We start from the raw sequence: 26,968 nt of genomic DNA on the forward strand, positions 1-26,968 counted from the left end.
TGCATTGCTGTGCTTCTCTGGAGGACCCCAGATCTTCTGCAGCACCTTACTGAGGGACAGGGCACTCCTTACAGCTGTCATAGGTGACCCAAACGCCATGCACAGTCCTCTCTGGATCCCACCTGAACTGTCTCTCCCACATTCTGCTTGCTTTGTTTGGTCCGGGATGAAAGCCTAATACAAAAATAGGGCAAAGGGGCAACGCGGTGCCCACAGGCATCCTTTTAAGACTTCCAGATGCACCCACGCGACTCCCGCGGCCCCGCTTTCCATCTCCCTTGCCAAGCCCATGCATCCACCGCCTCTCTTCTGCCCCGCACCTCATCTCCCCTCTCTCCCACCTCTGCCCCACGCACAGCTGCCCCAGCACTTCCTCCCCACTCTGTGTTTGTGCCACTTTCGGGTGACCTTTCCCATTTTCTGGCCCCTCCTGCTGTGGGGTGGCACGTCCTTTCTTCCTGCCTTCCTGCTGGTGCGGCGACATGTGTGCAGTGCATGGGGGCCCCTTTCCCCTACTGCTGATGGCGCCTTTGCATGCACTGCTGTGGCCTTTTGGCTCCTCTTGCAGCAGGGGTGGGGAGGGAGCCAAGGGAAGTGCTGAGTAGTGGGGAGAGAACAGAGGGGAAAGGAAATAGTGAGTGGGGTGGGAGAGGAAGGAGGCGGCAGGTGAAGAGAGGGAAGGAAGAGGGAGATGGTGTACCACCACCCCGACAATTTTTAGCGTGGACAATGTAAAGTATGGTGTGGACCCACAAAGCTTGCTGACCTGTCGCATAAGGAGGGTAGCAATTCAGGATGGCTAGTGGAGTAGAAAGCGGAGTTTGCATTTTGATGGCTGCAAATTATGCCCTTCTGGGTATTCAGAGGCAGCCTTCTTACACTGCCTCCAACACCTCCTATAGAAATGAAGTCAGTCAAGTTTAGTAGGACAGGCAAAGGGTGTGTGTGTAATCGACTCAGTGCCATTGTGAATGGGATGAGCAACTGGGAGAACGTGTGTGTCCAGACTGAGCATCTGTTTTCTTTCACAACCCAAGTTTTTAATACCTTGATTATCTGTAGGCTTTGCTTGGCGATTCAGGTGTTTGGAATTGAGCAATCCCTAGACAAGAACGATTTGCCTTTGAAGACAAGTCCAAAACCAGAGTTTAGATAAAGGAGATTAAATGTAAGCTCCCCCCACCCCCGCACCGTCTCGCTCGCTCGCTCGCTCGTTCTCTGCCTGTGTGTATGTTCGTGTGTGCACACAGAGCGGAGAATTTGTCTTCTTTTGGGAGATGTGGAAGAACAGCATGAAGAAGCAGGATCCAAGTCGTCATACTGGTATTGCTTCCTTGCTCGAAGATGTTTGAGTGCCATGTGAGGGCAATTCCATTTTTATCATTGCACCAATATTGCTAAGTAGGTCAAAATGAGAGATGATGACAGATGGAGGACCATCCTCTCAGCTTTATGGCCAAGGGTAATTTGTAAATTAGCCCAGATTCCCCATTCTAAGACAGGTATTGCACCCCAGTCAGTCCTGGTATGCTCCCAATGTTTTGGACTCCCTGTGTTCCTAATTATTGGCCCTTCTGGTCTAAAACGTTTAGAAATAAACCAGCAATTCCATCCGTACTTTGGCCTTCAGAGTTGTTTGCAGGATTGTTTTCTTACCTTTCCAATTAAAATTTAAGCATAGGGTCAAGAGCTCTGGACAATGTACTCTGATTTTTATTATCTTGACTGATTTAAGAAATGAACTGGCTACATAAAGAAAACTCAGGCCAAGACCAGTCAGGGGCTGTGCCCACACCCATGTGCTGGTGACTTGCTGCCAACTACACTGGAGGCCTCGGAAGGGCCATATTTAGCTTGATCAGGCTTTAAAACTAACTTTGGCCCACTTGGGCCACTGTACTAGTTTGCTGCCAAAATTTTCTAGAAAACAGCTGCCACAGTGGCAAGTCTGGCAGCGGGTGCCCTACATAAGACCAGGTGTGGATGTGGTCTGTGGGCTTAGCACCAGCTTGCTTGAGCCATAATGCAGTGAATAGCCTTCTGCACTTACCTTGGGCTGTCCAGAGGGCATTTTATCTTGCAAGAGGATTTAACTTTGAATTTCTGTTTGTGTGTTACCAACTTCATAGAAGTGCCCCTCAGAGGTCAGAAGCAACATTGCCAACTCTCCTGGGCAGAATTAAAGATTTCCTCTGTAGATGTTTGGCAGTTATATTGGCAGCTGGTTACAGGGAGTCAGTTCATCAGAGTGGCATTTATTCTTCACCAATTGATTGACTGATTGATTGCATCTTTATACTGTCCAAAGCTCTCTTTGCAATGCAGATGGCTACAGGTATAAGAAACGCTGAATATTATTTATTTATTTAGAAAATTTCTATGCTGCCCCATTCGCCGAAGCCTCAGGGTGGCTCACAAACATAAATAACTTCGATAAAATAATATAAATTAACAGTATAAATTAAGTCGCCCTGGCCAAAGAATAAAATAAATAAATACTATTAACAGTTAAAATGACATTTGAATAAAAAGGTCTTTGCCTGGCACCAAAAAACAAATAACGATGGCGCCAGGCGGACCTCTCTGGGGAGCGCATTCCATAGATTGGGCGCCACCGCAGAGAAAGCCCTCCTCCGAGTACTCACCCTCCTAATTTTCTTCACGGAGGGTTCCAGGAAAAGGGCCTCTCCCACAGATCTCATGGGGCGGGCGGGCATATATGGACATAAGCGCTCCTTCAGGCACATTGTTGGTACCTTATTGTTGGTACATCGTCTACTGTGAATGGTGAGGGGAGATGGAGGAGTCTGCAAATAGCTTAGTTTCCCATTTAGGAACCAATAGTATTTTAAAACTGCTTGAAGGTGTGGAGTTTGATTAAATGTTGTGCTGCTCTGTGTTCCAGTTTAGTTAAAGTGTCACAGCTGTACTTGTTCAGCCTTTCCCAACCTGTGGCCTTCAGAGGCATTTGGACCACAACTCCCAGATTCCCATCCAGCGGGGCCACTGACTGGGAATTTCGGGTGTTGCAGTCCAAACATGCCTGGAACGCACAAGGCTGGGGAAGGCTGCACTTGTTCAGAGTTTTCCTTCCTTTTCCCCAATCTGCATTTTGGGACCTTCTGCCTCTTCTAACTTACTTTTCCCCCCTAAAATGGTACAATCTATCCAGTTTGGCTATTGTATTACAATCTGGATTTTTGAAAAAAAATTGATTCTGAATAGTGATAGAACAACTACATGAGCAGTATTAGGTTGCATTTTTTTTAAAAAAACTTGTTGCTAATGAGAGTTGTTCAGCATAAACTGAATGGAAATACAGATTTTGTCCCCACTGAGGTGCTTAAATCGGTTCCTGGGATGTACCACTTTGGATAGCAGGTAGAAACTCTCCTGGTTGAACAGTCCTCTGTACAAATAAATAAACCAACCCTAATCCACAGAAGAGGATTCATGTGCTGGTAGACTGTTGATAAGAATGACTGAAACCTGTGGACTTGCATGGTTGAAAAGTCTTCTGTATCTTTATCATAGTTCAACTTGGATGCCGGTTTATCTTGACTGCAACTAGAGTTTGCGAATGCTTATTCCAGCAGTGGACAGAGGCTGCTGTGGCCATCAAATAATGCAACGTTTACTGGCTGGTGGAAGAAGTCACCATTTTGGTTTTGGCCTAGTAAGTTCTATAAAAGCCTTGTGGAACCTGCCCACAGCTAAAGACTCTATTTAACAGAATGATGCAGCTTGCTGTGGCCCTGTCTTCTGTGCACAGCACAGAGAAAGTAGTTCCAAGCAGAGAGAGCTGTTTTTCTTGTGTTTGTTTTTTCTGGAATGCCTTAAATGTTTGACCGGCTAGTGTTACACAAACAGGAATTGGTGGCCGTGGGACAAGGCCTGCAGGAAATGCAAAGCCTCCGAAAAAGTCATGTAAACATGTCTTGAGACGCTAAGGCGAAATGTAATGTTCAGCTGTAGCCTCGGTTTCAATTTTTCAATGACTTTAGAGTGCCAGTGAGAAGCTTGTTGGTATGGAAGGTAACACGGACAATTCAGTTTGAACGAGAGGATTGCAGCCTTAGTTTCATGCAGTTAACATAACCATAACCGTCTGGCCACCCTCCAGTAGATTTCTGGAGCTTCAGGCAACAGCCCTTGGGCCCTCACCCAATTACCCAAGCCAGTGATGGGGTGAGTGGCCATTTTAAATACTAAAGCAATGGCTTTTCATGGTATCAGAACCCAGGTGTTGTGGTTTGTGCAAGGGAATAGCCCTGGGGTGGACTGACTTGCTCAGCAGAAGAGCCACAAATGGTCAATGTCAGGAGTTTGACAGCCACAACAACAAGCAGAAATTGGCAAACAGGTGTCTGCAGGTGGTGGTGGAGAGCAGAGAATTGCAAGCAGCCGCTCATGGGCACCCACAAGAGGGATAGGCGAGCCTCACAATAAACTTGAAGAGCTGCAGGCAGCTCCTGAGCCTCGGTTTGGCCACCCTTGGTGTAGCCCATGCCCTGCTGTAGCTTGGGATGACAGGACAAGCCATGGCCGTGGCTCAAAGGTTCATAAAGGACCCAGCATGCAGTAGGGCTGCAGTGAGCATGCATTCTGGTCCATTCTCATAAGGCTGAGTTCTTCCTGTTTGCCCACGTTTCTCCCTACAAAAGGCTCTCAAGTGGCATTTCTTCTCCCCACACCCAGTATGTACACACACACTCATACCCTTACCACGCCTGGCTTAGATTATTACGTGACTGCTTACTGAAGAGAGACTACCTTTATCCCATCACTAAGCAAAAGTTCCAGATTATTCTGGTAATTGCTGCATCCTTCCAACCTTGAACTCTGAGCAAGTGCTGAATTTTGCTGAGCAACAGGAAATATTTGTATGAGCCTCCATGACCTTAAAAATCACTTAAATATAATAGAAACTGCTAAGCATTTCGAATGCAAGATGGCCAGTTTAATCAATGCTGTTTACTTGAAACATTTGAGGGTTCTGCTTCTGTGCACAGAAAGAAATGCAAAATGGCTGTATTGGCTTCTGGCCTGCCATACTGATGTGGGGATGCATCTGAGAAAGAGCCCTTCACACTTCCATGGGCAGGAAGCCTTGCAGTGCTCTGTCCTGTGCCTGGATGCACAGGCTCTTCACTAATAGGCATAGACCTGTCTTGCAACCTCCAGCTGTGCTATAATTGGGGGGAACTCGGGTGAAATCCGGCTAGGAGATCATTAGGTTAGTTTTCAGGTGATCAACGGATCCTGTAGAGTGCTCCAAATCCTGAAGATCCCTCCGTGTGCACTGCAAGGCATTTGAAAGTACAAAGAATTGTTTTCATTTTAAAAGCCAACAAACATAACACCTCTATAAACTACTATTATAGGGTGTTTTTCTATTCTGGGGAAGCAGATTGGGCTGTTTATCTCACTTGGTGCAATGCTCTTGTTTGCAACAAGAAAGTTGTTTACGCAACAGTCCTCTTCTGCATGATTTAAATAATGCAGCCATTCTTCACGCGATCTCATGCATGAATAATTGTGTAAAACATGTTGGGACATATAAAAACATGGAACAGTATTTTAGTTTGTGCACGGAATTCTGAGCTTGTCATGCACTATTTAAGAACTATATGGAATTGATACTGACCTTTCCTAACGTGGTGCCCTCCTTAGACTACAACAGCAGGGACTGTGTTTGGGAATGATGGGAGTTGTAATCCAAGACATCTGAAGGGAACTAGATTGGGGAAAAATGATGTGCAGGTTTGACTATGCCCGGAATGGTCCAGCTCCTGAAGATCTGTGTGCTAAAAGCCTGTAACTCAGTCCAACCTTGGCTGTCACATTATTGCTAGGGATTTTGTACAGGCGAGTGTTATTCAAGTACATATTTTACAGGTTTTTAACTGCCTCTTGGCTGATTCTTGGTCTCCCCTGGCATAGGTTTGACCTAAGAAGCAGAGCTGCTCTTTCTGTTGCAGTTGGACGGAGGCTGCCTGCAGGTATAAATCAGTGGAAACTTCCATGAAGCAGGAGAAAGCCGCCTGGCCTGGCCTGGCACTGCATCCTGTTTCTCACACCTGGGAGGGAGTTCTGCCAACATCACGACTTCTCAGCCCGTGTGTTGCAGTGGCTCGAGTGATGGACTAGAACTAGGGGGATCCAAGTTCAGATCCCCAGTCAGTCATAAAATTAATGGAGTGAAGTTAGGCCAGTCACTTTTTTGGAAATGACATGAAGGAAATGATACGTCTCTTTTGAATTTAGTAACAAAGGGCAGTGCAATTTTTGTTAAACACCATTAAGCATGGAGGCATTTTCAGGACAAGAAACTTTGTCTTAAAAATGTCATTACTATGGTGCTATACTTTTAACACAGTTGCAAAGAGATAAAGAAAAGGTGGTGGTGATGGCTATAAAAATTGTATTTTTTGTAACATTTTATATCTTGCCCTTTGGTGCAAAGGGTTCCCAGCACAACTTACAGGTGCAAATGAATAATTTTAAAAGACCAATGCTTCTTAATATGTACAGTGTAATACAGTGAGCAGGTCTGCAGATCAGGGAAGGAAAGTAAGCCACTGCAGCTTATTTTCCTGCCCACATATGCTGCTTGTGTGCCACTGAATTACTGCACTACTTGTAAACTGTTCAGAGAGCCAATTCTGGCTGTGGAGGATGGCATAGAAAAGCTTGTATGAATGAATGGCCCTTATTAGGTATGGTTTGTCTTGTTGTCTGAACCTGGTGAGGGTGGTAGGCAGGAACCATGCTTGTTCTAGGTTTGAGAGGTAGTTTGCAAACCCAGTTGCCCCCCACCCTTGCTGGGTTTGGATGGCACAACAAGCCATGGTTGGCAAGGATAATTATGAAGATGTGGTTGTGTGTGTGACTAGGCAAGAATGCAAAACATCAGCTCTTATGGCTTACTTTCCTTTCCCAGTCTTGAGAACCTGTTCAGTGTATACACATTTCAGGAGTGAAGGCCAGCCTGGCCTGAAAGACTCATCCTTGAAGTATACAATGTAATTAACATATAATGCATGAATGTTTTTTTCCATCACAGTGACTCATTGCTTGTTGTCTGAAGGAAAAAAGAGAAGAACCAGTCCCATCCATTTCTACACAAAAATAAGCCCTACAGAGTTGAATGGGAATTGCTCCCACATAAATGCATATGGAATTGCAGTCTTCAGCAAAAAGAAGTTGAAGTGCCATAGAATCAACATAGAGAGTTTCCTTAAAAAAATATGGTTGTGTGGATTTCTGCTACATAATCTGGATGACTGGAAAATAGGGTGCTGTAGCAGGTTTCAAGGAAATAAAAATAAGACCAGTTCAGAGACAATCTTGGAAAAATACAGGGGAATAAAACTGGAGAAAGTTAGCCATAGTCGGTGTTGTTTTTTCCTTCACACACCCCATCATCTGGTCTTTGGTGCAACCCCTGGTTTTTCTGCTAATGGGGGAATTCCTAGGTTTGTGGTGGTCCAGCTGTCTGCCAAAGCTTCTTCAGGTGTTTAAATACCTTCTTTTCTTTCCCCACCAAGCACACGGAACAGACTTCATTTAGGAGCCTGATTTTGAGCAAAAGCAGAAAAGAAAAGCCCTTCTAAGCATGCCCATATGTTTATGTGCACACACTGTGGGCACGTGTGTCTCTCCCTTCTTTCCTTCCCCCTCAATGGCAGCTCCTCATGTTGCAGTGGAAACCTCTTCTGAACGCCTGCCAAGTTACAGGAGCTTCTCGTCAGGAGGTTTGGGGGCTGCTTTTGGAAGGGGAAGCTTTAGAAGTACCGCTGAGCTCACCATGAAGCGTTTTGGCTCGTGGCTCAAACAAGGTATAGATTATTTCTACTATATTTCTTTCCAGAGAAGAAGAGATAAAAGATAATTTCTTGAGTATTCTGAAGCAGTCAGGGTTTGGTTGGTGAAGGAACTTGGGAACGCTCAAATAATGCAAACTCTTTGGAAAGAACAGAGAGGTAGTTTTCAACCTAAAAATGCAGGTCTAACCCAACCTCGCATGTAACATGTTGAGCAGAAGAAGATTGTGCTTAACCCAGTACTCAAGATCTAAATGACTTTCTTTCTGCATGAGGTAAGGGAGAGCTGATTTTAGACTTCCTCTCTGAGGAGGTGGGGTGAGGAATCGCCACTGTGCTGTGCTCTTTCAGACAATGTGTAGAGGCCATAGAACTGCTCTCTCCATTCGGATTCTCAGTAGCTGCTTCTAAACAAATGAACTCCATAGCGTAGAAATGCTTGTTCACTCAGCCATCCCCCACCTGGTGCCTTCCAGATGTTTTGGATTTCAGTTCCCGGCCAACACAGCCAATAGCCAGGTGTACTTGTCCATTCCCTCTTTCCTTCTGGGTATCATACTCAGGACAGTCCTTTGAAGTGCAGTTCTGGTATTTAAACTTAACAGATTACAGAACAATAGGCATTCTGAATCCAGTCGTCTTCCACTAAAGCTGAAGGAGAAGCATCTGGCCATGTAAGAAGCTGACTCCACACTGGAACCTCCCCCTCCACGCTTCCCTTTCAGAGAAGCTTCTGACTCCACCTTCATGCTGGCTCTTGGTGCTTCAGGGCAAGACAGAGGGAATACTGGAGCCCTCTAGGTGTTTCTCCTGTTGCCTCCTGGCTGGATCAGGGATGGGGCTTGCATCAGCTGCCTCCCATTTGAGAGGCTGGGAGAAAATGCCCTTGGATTCAGTGGGGCCTACTTCTGCATAGACGTGTATAGAATTGCAGTGTTAATACTGGCAAACCCTGTGAAGGTTACCGCTGCACTTTCAGATACATGATAGAATTTGGCACAGGCTTTTAAAACATATTCTGAAGTTCCACAGCAGGCCATGTTGGCATTGGCAAGACACCTGAAGCATGGCCTCTATATTTTAGGTATATTTTAGTCCTCTGCTAGGAATAAAGCTTGTTTACATGATTTGGCACACACTAAGCAATTTAAAGACCCTTCCTTGGATCAAATCGAGGCTCAATTAAAAACAATTTAACTGTCCTTCCTGAATCAATAGCAGATCACTTGTTACCCAGTGTGATCACCTAGCTCAGCTTTCCTGTGGATGTGCTAGATTACCACTTCCGTCATCCTCAGCCAACATGGGCTAGAGAAATGAGTGTTGCGAATAATGGGGCCTTTACAGCACTAAACTAATTAGGGTTGTGTGGTCTGGTTGAAGCACAGCATCTAAAATAGCTTATAAAGAGAAGGCTGGTCAGCTGACTTGTAGGTTGTAGCCTTCACAAAGGCTCAAATGCTTCTCCTGCCAGCGGTCAGTTTAGTTTATATATTAAGCGTTATTTTTCTCATCCAAGAACCCCTTGATTAGTTGATAGCTCAGTCTGTTGTTTATATTTCACTTTTATACGAAAAGTAGAAATGTTAACCAACTTCAAAAACACTTATGCCGCATACTGTTATTCACATGGGAAATGGTCCAGCCAAAGCCGACTGGTCCGAAGGTTGGTGTGAGAGCTGAGTATGTTCTTATCTTTCCCACTGAAACTGATGGACCTCACGTAGTTTGACTGCCACCCTTAGTTTGACCCAGTGTGGTGCTGCTTGTGTCTTTTGGGTGATGAGGTGGATCAGACATATGTCAAACATGACAAGTTTGTTCTTAGATCATGACAAGCCATGGGTTGTTGGGTGCAAGCGGGAGAAAACAAATGCATTGACTCCTGCATTCCCACCAATTTATTCAGCACCCCACAATCAGAGGGTAGTTGGGAGTGATATGGGAACCTGGACGGATGTGTTTAAGAGCTGAACAACCCAGAGGTTAACCCATGGTTTAATTGCTTAATTAATACTTGGCAGGAGGACCTTTGGAAGCAAGTCCAGCTTTTTGGGTGAGTCCCTGCCAACTTAGTGCTGCTGTGTCCCACAGTGCCTGCCCACGCGTCCTGGCGAAGTGGCTCTGGCGCTATCAGGCTGGTGGGGACTGGTGTGGGACAGCAGTCTTGCCACAGGTGAAGTCTGCGCTTGAACTGGGCCTTTCTTAGCCAGTTAGGGGTAGGGGTAGGGTTAGGGGTAGGTTGAAAAAAATTTTTTTGGTTGAATTTTTTTTTAAGGGTTAGGGTTGTTTTTAAAGCATTCCAGTCTGCCCTTGGCTGTGAGCTTTACACCATTGTCCAGCTGAAAGGTGACCCTTTCCCACAGTCCCAGGTCCCTTGCAGTCCAAAACTGGTTTTTCTCTAGAATTGCCCTCCACCCAATCCTGATTGGACCTTCTGTACAACTTTAGCCTTGGGTTATGAGGTAGCTCCTTGATCTTCATAGTGTTGTTTGTTTAGATATGTTCTCCAAAACATGACAGAGCTTTCCAGAAACAGATTATTTATTCTAAGATCATGTGGCACTGGAATTGCATGACAATAGACTTCATTCAGCTACTAATATGTGACTTCTGTAGGTCTCAGGTTGTGGCACAGCAAAGGGGTTGAATACTTGTAGAACCAAGAAGTGCCAGTTTATTTTTGCCTTCCTAAAATAAGGCAAAAATAAAAATAGTTTGCATGTTCATAGTGTTGAGTATCTTGAGCACATCAAGTGGTAATCATCTATCTGGGATTATTTCCCGTCAGCAAAGGATATTGCTGAAATTCATATGGCACCTAGGGCTTTTTTAAAAACCTTTTTGCCTCTTACTTTTGTGCCACAATAAAAATAGTTTGTAGCTTCACAGTGTTGAGTATCTTGTGTACATCAAATGGTAACAATGCCAATTAAAGAGCCAGTGTGGTGTAGTGGTTAAGAGCATGGGACTGGGACTCAGATGATCTGGGTTCTAGTCCCCGCTCAGCCATGGAGCCAACTGGGTGACTTTGGGCCAGTCACAGACTCTCAGCCCAACCTACCTCACAGGGTTGTTGTTGTGGCGATAAGATGGAGGAGGAGAATGATGTAAGCTGCCTTGAGCCCTTTGTAGGAAAAAGGCAGGATATAAATAGAAAAATAAATAAAAATAAATAAATAAAGACTTGGTTGTACTACAGCAAAATGTGGAAAAGGCAAAGGGGGTGAATACCCCACAAGGCAGTGAAACGCTTACTGAACTTTTTAAAGCTGCTATTTCTGCCTCATAGGCTTCCATGGTAGTGGTTCTGGACTGGGAGGTTTATTGGCCCAATTCACTGAAGTGCCAACAAGGCCTGGAAGATTAATCCCATCCAAAGAGGCTGCCGTGCAGGAATTGGAACATGTTTCCAAGCATGTGTAGCCATCTGCCCCAAATGAAGCAACTGATCTCTTTGCATAAGCCTGTTTCTGCATGCGGATCAGTGGTGAGCCTTTACTGAATGCAAAAAACCCAATGTTATTCACTAGCTTTATAGTATTACTGTGATACTGTTATTCACTCCCCATTGTAGCATTACTGGTGAGAGATGGGCCATGCAGGACGTTCAGTTAGCGCATGGTTGTGGGTGCCCATGGAGGTGGCAGGGGGACCCAAGGTGCACAATGTCTTCCCACCTCCCCTTGTGGGATGATCTCAATGTGACTTGGCTTGGATATGAGAGAGCTTTCTTTTAAAGTTTAAACTCATTATACTTATTCTGTCTGTTGCTTAGAAACATGTCTCTGGTCTTTGGGGGCATTCATATTCTAATCGTAGTTCTCTGTTAAAGCCTTGTTTACTTCCTTTCCTGGCATTGGAGGAGATAAGGCTCTTGAAGGTTTCTGTTTATATTTGCATTTCATTTCACTTATGTTTTAAATGAAAGAGTGTCCCCCCTGCCAAATTTGCATTTGATGCATCCTTTAACCTTAGCAGTGATTTCACTGTATTGTGTCCATATTTTGGTAGCAAAAGTGAGCTTGTAAAAAGCCACTTGCCTGCATTCTTGTGCTGAGAACAAATGGTATCTTGGTGTAAGCTGGAAAAGAAGCTACCCTTTGTCTGCTTCCCGCCCCCACCGCCCCACCTTTCTGAATCAAGCGACCAAACTACATCTGACCTATTTTTAATCACTGCATTTATATCCTGCTGTGCCTCTAAAAAGCCCGAGGCAGTGTACCTAGCTTTCCTCTTCTGCCCTCCCAACGTCCCTGTGAGGTAGGTTAGGCTAAGAGCTGGTGGCTGAGCCCAGGTCACCCAGTGAATCCTGTGACTGTGGACACATCTGAACCGGGATCTCCCCAGTCCCAGTCCAGTCCTATTTTGTATCAGTGTCCTGGGTGGTTCGAGGGGAGAAGCAGAATTGGGACTGTAATACCAATAGTTTGTCCTTTTCCTGTGTAATGAAGATACACTAAATTTCCAGTCCAAGTAGCTGAAATTAGTGCTCATAGAAATGGATACTTCTCTCCTAGGACCAGACCAGCAGCTTTGAATGCTTTAGGGTCGGACTGCAAGATGATGGCCTTGCGGCTGACCTTCATAATGCTGAATGGCTGCATAGGGGACTTTTCATCAGTGGGTCCTGGTCTGGTCTGGTGTTACTTCATAAACTGCTCTCAGATTTTGCTACCTACAGACAATAACATCTTTGTCACTGCTGGGATGAAGAAAACTGCTTTTCCCAATGGGAAGCTTGGGCTGGCAGCTTTATTACCATTTGGTGAGCATGAGCCCAGCCAATGCTGATCGGTTTTTCCAAAAATGCAGTTGATGTGGGTGGACTAAACTATTAGGTTTGGCTTATCTGATCTGGCTGCTCCCACTGGAGGCCCTTGGGCTGCTTCTCATCTGGGGGAAGGAGAAAAAAAACGGAGCAAAGTTGATCAGTATGTTCAGCAAAAAGGATAATGATTTCAAGGAGAACTAGAATACCAGAGTTTCATCACTGCCAAGAAAGCTGCTTTAGATTCCTTGTCTTTTAAAATCAGGAAGGCTTTGTTTGGAGAAGGATATTAAAAATGTTTGAATTGTTCTTAAGTTGAACAAATTTAATGTTTTGCTTAGTAATCTTTAGGGTGGAGGACGAGAAGAGAGAAGTCTTAAGCTACAGGTCTTTCATGGCAATAAATTTAATAATTGGGAGCCAGTCAAGGCTTTCATAAACCTTTAGCTTCTGTAGACACTTCTGCCTGCTGGAGCATCATAACAGAATGTATGTGGGTGTGAACTGGGAGACTTGATCCAGAAGCATGGATGTGTGTTTCCTACTGTCATTTAAGCCTGCAGTTGTTTGGCAGAGACTCTGCAAAGAGTGGGGACCAGAATGGCCAGCTTTTTCTTTGTCAGGGCACCTGTGCTTAGCCACCTGCACGAGGGAAATATTTAATATGTGACACCTTTCTTGGCATGGAGGTTTAGTAGGCAGGGGAAAATTTTCCCCCATTGTAACTTGCACATGGTTCTTCATGGCACAGAAGACCTGTCAGAAAAAAGCTGGCCTTTCTCAAGTGATAACAAAGGCTTGACTGCATCAAGCTAGAAGGGTGACTTTAAAAAAAATAGAGGGAATTGCAATAGACAGCAGTGGTTGATCTATGGACTGGAGCAGGCTGTTCAAGTATGTGAAGCAAATGAAGAGTCTGTAGTTCGACCCGGCATCAGAACAGTCCAGATCCCATTGTGTAAAAGCCCTTGAATTTAATGCATGCCACATGAGCAGGATTTCGCTTTTTTAAAAAGTTGAACAAAAACATAAGCCAGGAGGAGGCTGAGAGAGGCTGTTTCTGTGGCTCTGCCCATAAGTTCCTAAGGACGCAACCCTTTATGGTGCGCTCCCATTAGATGTCCAGAAGCTACAGCCAGCAGGATGGGCAAAGCTACAGGAACAATTTTCTGCCTTTCCTCCTTTTTTCTGTTTTCCCCCTGAGCCTGCCTAGAGAAGGCAGGAGATGAGACTGGGGAGACCAAAGGATTAAAAAAAAAAATCCGGGCCTCTCCCCTCCCCTCCCCTCCCCAGCTCATCTTTTTTATTTTTCCTAGGTCCTCCAAGGTTGCTTTTGCAGTCTTGGAAAGCAAATATCCAAGTTCTTCCATGGTGGCTTCAAAGGACAGTGGAAGAGGACAAAATAATGTTTGGAGGTCTCCTGAAATCATAGCAGTGTCTGCAGCTTCAGGAGTGGGAATCTGAAAAATCCTGTGGTACCTAGAAAGCTCTGTAGAGACCATAAGACTGTGTCCTAAAGCTGTTTCTTTAGGCTGCTTCACATAAAACATTAACCTACAGTATGGGTTGTTTGTCATGCTGTATAAATGTAGCCATGCTACACACTAACAAAAGTGGATTGTTAGGAAAGAGATACCATGGTTTGTTGGATTATGAACTCTGGATTGTTTAAACCATTGTTTGTAAAAGAAGTAAAAATAAAATCAAGTGGACAAACAAACCAGAAGTTCTGCATTTCATGGTGCTGCAAAGGGATTTGGGATATGAGGAGGGTGAGTACAAAGACCATGAGAAATAAATAATTGAAGGACTGAGGAAAGAAACCACCAGACAAACCCAAGATAGGGCAGGAAACCATGAGCTAATTGAGTCATGGGTTGATGTGATGTGGTAAAATGTTGTTGGTGGAAAGCATTTTGTTGGCAGTGTAATTTAATCATGCAGTTTTAGTATCTCATTTGTAACCTGTTTGGGTACAGGAAAATTCTCACATGAATTCTTTGGATTCTTGAGTGTGACCTGAACATACCACCCTTGACTACACAGGGGATGTTTGTTTGGTGGCATGGGATTAGATCCAGCATCTAATTGCCACACATAGAGTTGGGAGGACCCTCTCCCCAACCCCAGTATGGTGTATTGAACAGTCTTTGCCAGAGTTGAGGGTTTGGATGCGTTAGCGCCCAGTTCAGGAATGGGTTATTTTTGGGCTGTTTTGTAACATGGAAATAAAGCAACAAGCAGTTAGGAGGCAAGATGCTTGCTCCCATGTACGTGGCAACCATGGGTTATGCGATCATGGGTTGCATTATATTCAAACAGGTCCAGTGAGTGCATTGATGGGTTAATATAACACAACAGCCCCTTGTGGATGGCTACCCATGTGATTTTGTTGTGCAAACCTGGTACATTTTCTGCGAGATGGCTTCTTTTAGCACAAGTGACTGTGATCATCTGTAGCTTGCTGTAGGGGTTGTTGTACTCAGCTGGGAAACCAGTTCCATCACAGTTTAAACATTTCTTGGCAAAAGCAAGAATCAAGTTTGTCATTCTCTCCGAGCATGCTCTGGCACCCACCACTGCCAGCCACTCCAGAAAGGCCTGGGTCGCATTTGGCTTGAACTGGCTATTCCCACCCCCTGATCCCAAGCTCTTTTGGGCTTGCCATCATTTTGAAATTAAGATTGCTGGGAGAAATATCAACAACCTCAGATATGCAGATGATACCACTCTCATGGCAGAAAGTGAAGAGGAACTAAAGAGCCTCTTGATGCGGGTGAAGAAGGAGAGCGCAAAAGTTGGCTTGAAACTCAACATTAAGAAAACTAAGATCATGGCATCCAGTCCTCTCATTTCCTGGCAAATAGATGGGGAAGAAATGGAGGTAGTGACAGATTTTATTTTCCTGGGCTCCAAGATCACCACAGACAGGGACTGCAGCCAAGATACTAAAAGACGTCTGCTCCTGGGGAGGAAAGCTATGGCAAATCTAGACAGCATACTAAAAAGCAGAGACATCACTCTGCCAACAAAAGTGTCTATAGTCAAGGCTATGGTTTTCCCAGTTGCAATGCATGGCTGTGAAAGCTGGACCATAAGGAAGGCTGAGCACAGAAGAATTGAGGCCTTTGAATTGTGCTGGAGGAGACTCCTGCGAGTCCCTTGGACTGCAAGGCAATCAAACTGGTCGGTCCTAGAGGAGATCAACCCTGAGCGCTCTTTAGAAGGCCAGATACTGAAGATGAAACTCAAATACTTTGGCCACCTAATGAGAAGGAAGGACTCCCTGGAGAAGAGCCTAATGCTGGGAACAATAGATGGCAAAAGAATAAGGGAACGGCAGAGAATGAGGTGGCTAGATGGAGTCACTGAAGTAGTTGGTGTGAACTTGAGTGGACTCTGGGGGATGGTGGAGGACAGGAAGGCCTGGAGGAATGTTGTCCATTGGGCCTCGATGGGTTGGACACAACTTCAGGACTAAAAACAACAAATCGTTTTCTCACTCTCCCCACCCACAGAGGTTGCAAAAATCATTTGCCAAACCAGCTTTCGTGAGTCTTGTTTAACAGCTATGAACAGACCCTTCAAAATACCTCAGAAACACCTTGGAGGGGATGTCTGTGTTTGCCAAACAATTTGGCAATGATTCCCTAATTTTCACAAATATTCGCAAAAACAGTTTAAAAAGTCATGCATTCGTTTTACTTGCATTTGCCTGTGGATGTTTAACATTGCATGAGTAAAGGAATGGGGAGTCTTTGATGGACTGTGTGCCCCAAAGAGGATGTAGGTAAGTTTATTTCCCCTTTGGTTTTGTCTGACAGCTGTCAAAAGGTGAGATGTCAATGTAACCAAAGGCACAAGTGATCATAGTTCACAAAAGTGGAGTGGTACCTTTTTCAACCTGCTCATGGCAAGATTTTCATTTTTTTCCTGTTTGACCTTTTGTCCCAAGGATACTCTCAGTTCTTCCCAAGATTCTACCACCTTTGTAACTTGAAAAAATACAAGACAACCTATTTATAAGAGTAGTTACTTCTGATAGCTGTCAAAAATATGGGATGCAGAAAGGGTTAGGGTTTTTTTGCCAGGAAATTATACAGGCTCCAGGCTTTGCCAGCAGGCACTCCCTCTGTACACTGTCCACTCAAGGCTCTCCATTCCTGGATTGTCCACCTGGGGCTCTTGTTCCTTCACCTGTGCATATCTCAGTTGAGGGGTAAAAATAAAAATTGGAGGGAGAGTGATTTTTTAAAGTTTGACAACCCTAGGTAGTCTTTCCAAGATGCTGTTGGGACATTTTGAAGGGGCTCTCTGATAGCTGTCAAAAAAAGAACAGCTGGCTTTTGTATTTTCTCGGAGTGGGGAAGTGGCAAAAAAAATGTGCAGCAAGGCCAGAACAGCTGGTGGTGAGATAACCCTTCAAACTTGAGGGGAAAAGAGAGCAGGGGAGGGAGGCCAGTAACTCATAGGGTGTGAACAGAATGACTGCACTCAACAACCAGCCCACCATGCAGTATTCTTAGGGAGGGCTGCTGGTGATGTGCGAAGAAATGCACAGAGTGTATCACATTTCTTCGCTGAACATGCCTCAGTTCTTTTCAGGCAACAGGATTTATTCCTTGGCAAGAGCCTTTCTGGTTGTGACAGCTTGTGGCAGCAACCTACTTTAGTACTAGTAGATGTGTGATCCCTTCTAATTCCCTGATTTGTGCATGGCATTAACTCTAAAATATTTGACTCATCTGATACAACCAAAGCTTCCAGAAAAGGTTGTTAGCCCAGCAGTTAGCGCACAGAGGAAAGGAACAGATGGAAGTTCCTGGAGATGGGAAAGAAATGAGTTTAGAACAAGATATCGCTTTAACAAGAAGAACTGGCATAGTCACAGATGGCGGGCATGAGGGGGAGTTCAGTAGCCCCGCAGAGCAGCCCCCGCCTTCATTCCCCTTGGGACCCTGCCTGAACAAAGCTGCTTACGGCTAAGTCAAAGGAACCTGATCAAGGGCTCCTTAGAAACCTGCCGGCTAACATGAGTCAAATGTGGGAAACTTTAGAAATGGAAAGGGCTGTAAGTGGTAAATCATGTGAATTGGTCTTTCTTCCCCCCACCCCCCTTTGCATAATTACAAGCCCTTAGAGCCTACCGCATTTTGAGTTTCTTTTCAAAATTACTTCACAGATTAGCCTCCTGTCTCTTTAAGATAATTCTCTGTTAAGATCAGGAAGGTTTTTTTCCCCTTGCTGATGCTTGACTATAATTACCAGTATGTCTGGAATGTGGCATATAAAAACATAATAAATCTCCGTGTGGGCAGCTGTAGGATTGTTTCTGTGACTAAGGGAGCCTGCACTACTTTGAGTAAAATGGTAGTGTTTCTTGCCATTTCTAAATGCACGCACGTTTCCGCCAACTCTCATTAACTTGCCCTCAGCAGAGGCCTGCTAACTGGTGTCATTGTCTTTAGCAGAATGAGGAGAAGCGGAATCTCTCTCTGGGGGGCCATGTTGGATTTGACAGTCTTCCTGATCAACTTGTCAGCAAATCTGTGGCACAAGGCTTCAGCTTCAACATCCTCTGCGTGGGTGAGTAGAAGGAGAAGTGCCTGGGGACAGGATAGCAGCCCACGTAAAATATTGGCTAGAACCAAGGGACGGGCCCTCGCTCATAGGAACAGCACGTGCATGCAGAAGGTGCTTCTCCAGGTGAAAGCCGAGGGAGCAGGTGATGGGCGAGACTGAGATCTGTGTTGCTGCTGTCAATCAAAGCAGGCAATGGGCAAACAGTCTCCTTGGGTGTGCTGCATTTCTTAGCCACTGGCTTTAAATCATTGCCTTCAACCATAGGCAGAGTCACAGGAAGATCAGTCTCCCAAATTTGGGAAGGGGCATGCTCTCTCTGCAATGGAGCTAAAACCTGCTCTCAGTCTTGTGATCCTATTCCAGGTGACAGGATGCTAGTTTGGTTTTTGTATATCATACAAGTTTTATATGTAACATATATAGATTATGGAATGTAGAACATTATATATTCCACACAAATATACACAATTAGGGAGAAAACTATGCATGACAAAAATACAGAGGGCAGGAAGAAGAAAAAAGGTATGATAGGGGAAATACAGGGGAATAAGGTACAGGCACTTTTAACATTTAGTTGGCAATGTAAAATTAAAATGTAACAATGCAATACTTCATAACACAGAAGAAAGTTTATGGTTGTACTCTGAATTTTTTTATAGCAAAAGTTAATGATTGTTGGTCTGACTTTAAATCTGTATGTTTATGTACTGTTATAGTTTCTTGTGAAATAAGTCATTTAAGGACATCCCTCAGATTTTCTCAAGCTAAATACTTGTGGAATGTTTTGTTTTCCAGTATTTAACTCTCTCTATATATATTTGTACCCATCAACAAATATCAACATGCATTCAAAGTCTAGTGATGCTATTTTTCTTTTTCTTTTTTTAGTTAACCCAACAAAAGCATGTTAAGTTGTTGGGGGGCCATGTCCCATACGTTGATAAACCAAAGTAAAAGTGTTCTTCCAGAATATTTTTAAAAGGGCGTGAAGTTGCCTTGTTCCAGGAGGCCATAGTTCTTAGCAGCCACAAACTGTCCAGGTTGGAACACTAAGGCAAATTGTAGTTGGTTAAAAACAGAAACAATTGTTTTCTGCCTACAGGAGAGGGAATGGCAGGTTTATAGTTTATTGTTGCTTTACTCACCCAAGGCAGCTACAAACTATAGTTTCTCAATGAGCTCAAATGCAGCCATCAATGCACATTTCCCTCAATGCCTATCCTGTGATATTGCTGTGTCTGGTTCTTCCTTGTCCCACATCAGTGGCTGACACTGGTGCCAAGATTTCTGGAAGCTGGACTGATATCACAGCAGGGGTAAGTGGGGTCTATTTGGCACTGTATTATCTATTCCCACTGGTTGCTGCTCTCCAGCATCTTGGGCAGAGATTTCCCTGTCATCGGCTGGCTGAACCTTTTAACTGCAGCCATGAGGTCCAGTCCAGTCTCTCTTGACCGGATCCTTCTATATGCAAAATAGGTGCTTGACGACCGAACAGTGGCCCCTCCCCAGTGATACTGAGCACAGTGTCTGTGTATGCCCCAGATGCCAGCTCTATCTTGGCCTGAACTGGATAGAAGGTTGAGGGAAATTAAAGTCAGAAAATGCATGAGCTGCATCTAAACATGTGAGCATGCACATGTGTGTGCGCACGCGCGTGTGTGAGAGAGAGCAAGCATGCATGCATGCATGCAGTCACGTGGGGGTGCTTTTTAGATTTTCATTTATTTTTTGTCAAGACTGTGTGATGCCCTTGTGGCTCACTGAGGCTTTTCCATTCTTCGTCACTGCTAACTGCATCATGTCCCTGGTTTCATATTTGATAATGACCCTCAGGGTTTAGAGTTGCTTTGTTTAGCAATTGACCAGAGTGTATGTTAATCTGTGTTTCCCTTTTCAAATGAACAAGAAGCCAGGAATGGTAGAACCTGAATCCTGATTAAGTCCTCCTCCTCGTCTTAGGAGAAAGGGCAGGCATGGCATGCAAGCCCGAGGTCTTGTTCCCATAGTGCTAAATCATGGCTTAGTAGCATGTGCAAATACAGGGTTTTTTAGCATGTCTCATGCAGCCTTGATTTGAGCAAGTGGACCCTATGTGGCGTTCCTCATCAGCAGCTTTTTGTCTTATTTCCTTATCTGTATTTTGCTAGTCGAAACTTCTATTTTTTGTGACTTTCACAGAAAACATTGGCTAGTATACTTGCTATCAGGTTGAAACAATTTGCTGGTGGCAATGAAAATTAATGCCTTTGATTTATTTGAGATGCATCAGTGCATACAATCTTTGTTTTATCAGCAGGGAAAACAAGTTCTGGCTTGATTCTCCAGAGAGCAAACTGATCTTCAAGGTCAAATTCACATTGGTTTATGTGTGTGTGGGGTGGGTGGGGGGTCCAGATTTAGCTAAAACAAAATTCCACAGATGCCTTCTGTGCTCATTATAAATTAACTGTCCAGCCCGAAGAGTATCAGGAAAGCCTTTACTTCAAAGCTTTTCAGCAATATGATTTTCTTTGTGCTTATGCTCTTTGTTTGGAAAATATCTCAGGAAAAAAATTAATGTATTCCAGGTGTCTTTTGGTAGCTATAGATGTATACAAAAAGTCTATGGAGTTTTATGATGTTCCTGTTGAGCTTTGCAGTTGGATAAATCCCTTTTGCTTGTTTTCTCATCATCCTTTTCTGCTTAGCCAATTTATTTAATTGGGCAAGCACTTTTGCTTGGCTAGCAATGGTACCCCACATTGCCCTGGGCCTGTATGGCTTCCTGAAGCATCTAGCCTTACTGCTGGAAGAGGGTTCCTCTTCATAGTCTTACCCAGCCACAGATGCCAGCAGCGTACTGGTAACTCTCAGGGCAATTCATCTAGCAAAACAGCAAAGCTCAGATGCTTTAACAGGCAATCAGGATGATGTGGGACATTTTTGCTGGTACCTGATTGCCAGGCACTCCATTCTCCCCATCTGGATTAGAACCTGTAAGACCTAGGGAAAGTGTGGATGTGGGAGAAGCTGTGAGCAAGAGTGATTTGTGGCAATGCATAACATGATCATGGGGTGTATCAGTGAAGGTATCTGCCTTATTTTCCAATTTGCTGGCTTTATGGAGCCTGAGCTCAGCTTTGATCTTAGACCCAAAGGTTTTTTATTTAAATCACTGAATACACACACACACAATGATGATTTGTAGTTCTAAAGATGATGAAAGCTTTATGCATTCTTTAGAAAGAGTTTGACACTTGTTTTTAAGGAACCAAACAAAACTGAATCTCTGCCTGAGTGCTGCATTGAACACAGGTTGCTATAATAAACAAATATGATCAGGGCAGATGTAAATTCTGACAGGATGGCTAAGCATGGACTGTTGAGGCGGCTTTGTGGGTAGGGATAAGGGATTCAGGCTAAAGGCCATTCATCAAAGAAAAACCATGAGCAATCCTTTCACAGCTTGGAACATCTTGAAGGAATCTTAATTATTAGTGGGCCTGTGCCAGCTCTGAAAATTTGGAGTTAATTTGTGTTTTGAAGTATACCCACACTTCATTGCCTCTTTGACAAAACCACTCCACTGCTTCACATGCTTGGGGCTCTGCCAGCCGTAGCCTGAGGTGAATATTCCCTGAATCAGCTCCCCTTTGCTCCTCTGGCTCTGCCAGCAACACAGCCTTGCATCATAAAGCACCAGCCTGGGAGTTTCTGGGGCTCTGCCATCTGTCAGACAGGTCTGTGTGCAGGATTATTATATATAATATGCTATTACGTATTAATTCCTGGTCTTTCAAAGGGAGTGTCTGTCAATAAATTTCCTTTCTGTTAAAATTCATTTTCATTCTCTCCCTCTGTATTCTTTTCTCTCGAAGGGGAGGAGAGCAGGACCTCCTTCCAGCCATGCTGAAAAGGACAGCCTCCTGAAGGCTTCTCCTCCCTCAGCCGTCGCCACCAGCAGCCGTTCCAGCAGGCTGAGCTGAGGAAGGCGAGCAGAGCTGTTCTATTCGCCCCACTGAAACAATTTTGTTTCCTCTTTCTCTCCCCATTCTTCCTTCCTCATGAGACTTGTTCTTTTAGATTGGAGCCTGCGGGCTGAGGCTGTCTTGTTTAACTGATGATCTGGAACTGTCCTGGGAATTGCCCTTTTTGGCTGAGGAGCAGCATAAAAATACTTCAGATAAATGAAGTTTATTTTTTTCTTTTTTCTGATCCCATAAAGAAGCCGGATACTCTTCTGGCATTGGAGTGCATTGGCATGTCTTGTGGAGAGGCTGTACAAATGCTTGCCTGGAACTAGTCTTCACATGGTTTTGCCTGCTTTGTAGCTGGAGAAGCCCTGCAAGTTCACAGCTGCTTAAGAAAGCAGAGGACAGACCTTGCCTGAATGTTGAACTTTAGAGGCTGCAGTGTTTATCTTTGTGAAAGGATACTGCCCTGTGCCATTAAAACAAAGGAAGCAGGAAGGAACAGGATATACCATTTGCATTTCAACCGAGGTTGAGAAGTTGTATATACAGGGGAGTTGGTTGGTTCATTAGATGCTTTCAGGAAATCAGTTATGGAGTAGTCAAAAGGGGCATCTTTATGTCTAATCCCTGAGGGTGATATTGTAATTTTCTGGAGCCAGTTTGCTTTGAAATATTGAACAATCTCCAACAGGAGAAAAACATGATTGAAGATTTTTCTTTCATTCTTAAATTTCTTAGGTGAAACTGGCATTGGCAAATCCACACTGATGAACACTCTCTTTAATACAACGTTTGAAACAGAAGAAGCCAGTCACTATGAGCATGCTGTCCGCTTAAGGCCACGGACTTACGACCTTCAGGAAAGCAACGTCCACTTGAAACTGACAATTGTGGATGCTGTGGGGTTTGGGGATCAGATAAATAAAGATGAAAGGCAAGTCGCTTTCTGATTTGGTGCAAAAACGCTCAGTTAGACATGTGAAGGGATTCCATTCTTCTTGGAAGATGGCTGGATCACAGTGTCCATCACCAACGTCTTACAAGATCTCTCGTGGAAAGTTTAGTGGGAACACCAGGCCAGAACCATATAATTGTCCTTCATAACAGGGAAGTAAGAGGAAACTCTCTCCCTGGATACTCTTAAGTCCAGTGTCACACTTAGTGACTTTAGTGACACTGTCCACAAAATCTACACATTTAATAAGCTTTTCCACATGAGTTGGGGTTGGTATGAAACAAAAGAATTCATGTTGCCTTTGAAAATCTGACTGTTGGGTGTGAACAGGACAAAAGACAAAAATAAGTCAAGAAAGGAACTCATTAAAAAAATACCCTTTCCATTATCCCCACAGTGGACAGTGAGGATAGTGGCATGCACTATGCCAGACATGGGTTAATCAAGCCATGTTTTGCTGCTGCTCCATGCAAATGAGTTACTCTGTAGTGAGTTGCACTTATAATCATATCATACAGCTCAGTACATCAAAAGGTAACACATGCCAAAAAGCTCTTTCAGCAGTTGCTTTCCAGTTCACTAAAGGCAGTCCCTTGGCTATGAACAAGTTTCATGTCCTAAGAAAATGGAAATTTGCCTTTAAGTGGATCACATCTAGTTGGCCCTCCACATTCACAGGGGTTAGGGGCATGAAAGTGGAAAAACTGTGAATATCTTTACCCCTCCCCCCCCACCCAAACTCAGCAGCACCTCCTCTTTGCACCAAGGAAATGCTCTCCCTCTCTCCCCTTTTGCTTCCCTCCTCTCTGTGGTGATTCCTTAATTTGAATTTTTAAATATATAGGCTTTATGGCTGTTTGTTCGTAAGTATGGGTTGTTCGTCACTTGGACATTCATAACCTGGAGACTGCCCGTACTCCTTTTTTGAACAATCTTCTGCCTATTTAGCTTTTCTCTTGTGATGTAGCTTGCTATCTGTGACAGCTAAAGGCATTTTATCTTCTTGTGTACCAAACTCTGTGATATATGGGAAAGACTGGCCTATTCCTCTTGCAGATATTTTAAAATGACATACCTGAACATGGCCTAGTCCTTTCTTAGTAAGTGTGCCATCCATTCAGGTTGCTAATGGAATTCGTTTTTAGTTACAGGCCGATAGTAGAATACATTGACACGCAGTTTGAAAACTACTTGCAAGAAGAGCTGAAAATCCGGCGCTCTCTTTTTAATTATCACGATACAAGAATCCATGTCTGCCTTTACTTTATCACACCAACTGGCCACTCACTGAAGTCCTTGGATCTGGTAACCATGAAGAAGCTGGATAGTAAGGTATGTGCTTGAGGACACAAAAATCCTTGAAGCATTGACTTTCTCTTATGTTTGTGTCTAACATTTGCCTTGTAGGTTACAAGACTCTCCAACTGCTATACTTTTACATAAAATACTTCTTCTCTGCCTCCTCTCTCTGTATATAGATGGAAATACACATTGTAAAGGTGATGCAATACAATATATTGTAAAGATACATTGTAAAGGTGATGCCTTTTAGAAGTATCTACATATATGCCCGCACACACAGACGCATGCGCGCGCACACACACACTTTTCTAGACTTTGTTGTGTTACAACCTGGAATTTAATAGTTACATTTTGACATACACAAGCTACTCAACAGTGTGAACATGAAGACTATTTTTATTGTGGCACAAACCTTAAGTAAACAGAACTGGAATGGGACTTGTTGGTGGCATAAGTATTCACCAGCTTTGCTGTGACATGCCTGGAGAAGCTCCGGTGCAACCCACTGCTCCAGAAGTCACATGCTGCCAGTTTTGAATGGAGTTTATCTGTGTGCAGTTCCAGCAGATTAAATGCACCTGTTTCAGGAAGGCCTGAAAGTCTCTTGGACAATATATCTAATATATATTCATCTTATGAAGCCCAAACAGGTAATTTGAGATAATGTTGTGCAGAAGCAGCAATCAGGATTGGGTTATTAAAAAAAAAGTACTGACTCTGTGGGGAGGCAGGGAATCCTTATGCAACTAGCAAGTGCCAGCTTGTTTTTGCTTACTTGACTTTTGTGGCTCAGGAAAAATATTTTGCACCTTTACGTGTTGAGTGTCTTGTGTTCAACAAGTGGTCACAGTAACATCAGATCCATTTCAGTTCCAGGCCATAACACCGCAAATACAGAAAAGTCAAAGGGAGCTACTTGCTTTTGCAAGGCACTGTATATCCTGCCCTCAGTAGCCTCTTCCTGCCTGTTGCATTATGATCATTTTGAGCAGAGCCAGTTCAGGCTCATGCCATGTGTCATTTGTCTAAATGCTGCTCTTCTGGTGATCTGGCATTGTGTGTGTGCCCCTTCAGTGCTATCACTGGCCCTTCTGAGATGGGCATGAAGAACAAAAAGGCTAGGGAAAGAAAGTCCAGTCTGTGCATGGACCTTAGTCCATTGCTTGGTCCATTACTGTTCCGCTTACAGCGAGATCATCCTGAAAGTTATGCAGAAAGCAGCTTAGTGCACAAGTTGTGAGAAGATGATAAAGATGGTCAGTTAGTTCACATGGCTTGTGGCTGCTCTCATGCAGCAGTCATGGGATCCATTGTTCTGTTAGGGCACTTCTAATACAACAGCCATTTGTGATGGTGGTAGTCAAGGCTAAGTTGGCTTAGCAGAACAAATAGTTGCTTCTCTACGATGTATTTTCAACGAGCCCAGCTGATAACTGGTTAATTGATTTATTACTTGGCATTGAAAGAGAACAGGCACGTCTTTTAAAGTGCATGCTGTTGGGAGAACCTGGGGCAAATTGCAAAGGTCATTAACATCAAAAGATTTGTGTTCAAACGAAAAAAACACAGCTATGTTCTTGTCCTCTTTCTAATGGGTGACCCTTTCAGACAAATGACACTGTGCACAGAATAACCAAGCAGTACCCTTTCTGCACATTAATAGAAGCATCTAGTCTGCTGGAGAACAGAAATGACAAACCCTGCTATGTTTTTCTGTTGCACATTTATGAATCATTGCTTTCACTCCAAGGGTTTTGTATCCTGGACTAAACATATAAAGCTGTTCGAGTTACTTTTCTGTGGGGCTGTGACTGTCTATACACTAGTCCCCACAGAAAGCCCCTGCCCCACCAGCAGTTGCTTCTGGGACTGTCACAAACCAGACAGTCACAGTCTGATTGTATGTCTGTATCCTTTCTGCTTGATGGCCCACAGGCCAGCCCTATCATTAGGCAGGGGGTGGAGCTGCCGCAGGTGACAGATGCCGGGAGCAGGTCAGTGGCAACCTGCCCTTGTTTAGCGCGCTCCCTGTAGTTCCTCAAAGCTCGCTTGTTCTGTACCCAAGACGCTCGCCGGCTGTCCTCAGGTTCAGCAGGAGATGTTGATCCCTTGCCAGTGTTGAAGCAAGATTTAACTGAACTTCTGAGCCATGTTCATGTACAGAACTGTATGTGTGCCGTCTTTGCCTCAGGCAGCAAAACATCTTGGGTGGTCCTGAGAGGAAGCATGTATATTTTGCACCAGTGAATGTGTACAGAACAGAAATTCACAGAGAGAATCAGCCCAAAGGGAGCGTGCACAGGTGACTGGCCACCTTCACTTGGTGTGTGAAGTTCTTAACTGTGTGAGACCAATACAGGGATCAGTTTATAAGACCAACAACAAATTAGGGTTGTATCTTTCCACTGCAGAATTGATTGGTATTTTGCCCTCCCTTATGAGTTTCCAGCTGATTTTTGTAGACACTGGCATGGATTCTTAACAGCACTCTTTGGAAGACCAGGATATATTATCCTCATTTCACAGAAGAGGTGTGTTATGATAAGGGATATAAGGAAGTAAGGTTGATTATGCG

General features: G+C 44.2%; 1 protein-coding gene across 5 annotated transcripts in view; it reads left to right on the plus strand.

Moving 5' to 3' along the window:
• The window catches only part of SEPTIN8 (septin 8), a 60,083-nt gene that overhangs the window by 15,146 nt on the left and 17,969 nt on the right, over positions 1 to 26,968 (plus strand). The window contains exons 1-4 of one of the 5 annotated variants that reach the window (XM_044454139.1): positions 3,112 to 3,676; positions 18,066 to 18,183; positions 22,875 to 23,070; positions 24,243 to 24,423. In XM_044454139.1, the coding sequence (XP_044310074.1) occupies positions 3,581 to 3,676; positions 18,066 to 18,183; positions 22,875 to 23,070; positions 24,243 to 24,423 (591 nt within the window). In that variant the 5' untranslated portion in view covers positions 3,112 to 3,580. Of the gene's footprint in view, positions 1 to 3,111; positions 3,677 to 18,065; positions 18,184 to 22,874; positions 23,071 to 23,937; positions 24,424 to 26,968 lie in introns of those variants that run through there. The other 4 variants (XM_044454138.1, XM_044454140.1, XM_044454141.1 and 1 more) reach the window with 4 other exon arrangements.

This window comes from Varanus komodoensis, unplaced genomic scaffold, assembly GCF_004798865.1.
Source record: "Varanus komodoensis strain SLA01 unplaced genomic scaffold, ASM479886v1 scaffold7_3, whole genome shotgun sequence".
Taxonomy (NCBI): Eukaryota; Metazoa; Chordata; class Lepidosauria; order Squamata; family Varanidae; genus Varanus; species Varanus komodoensis.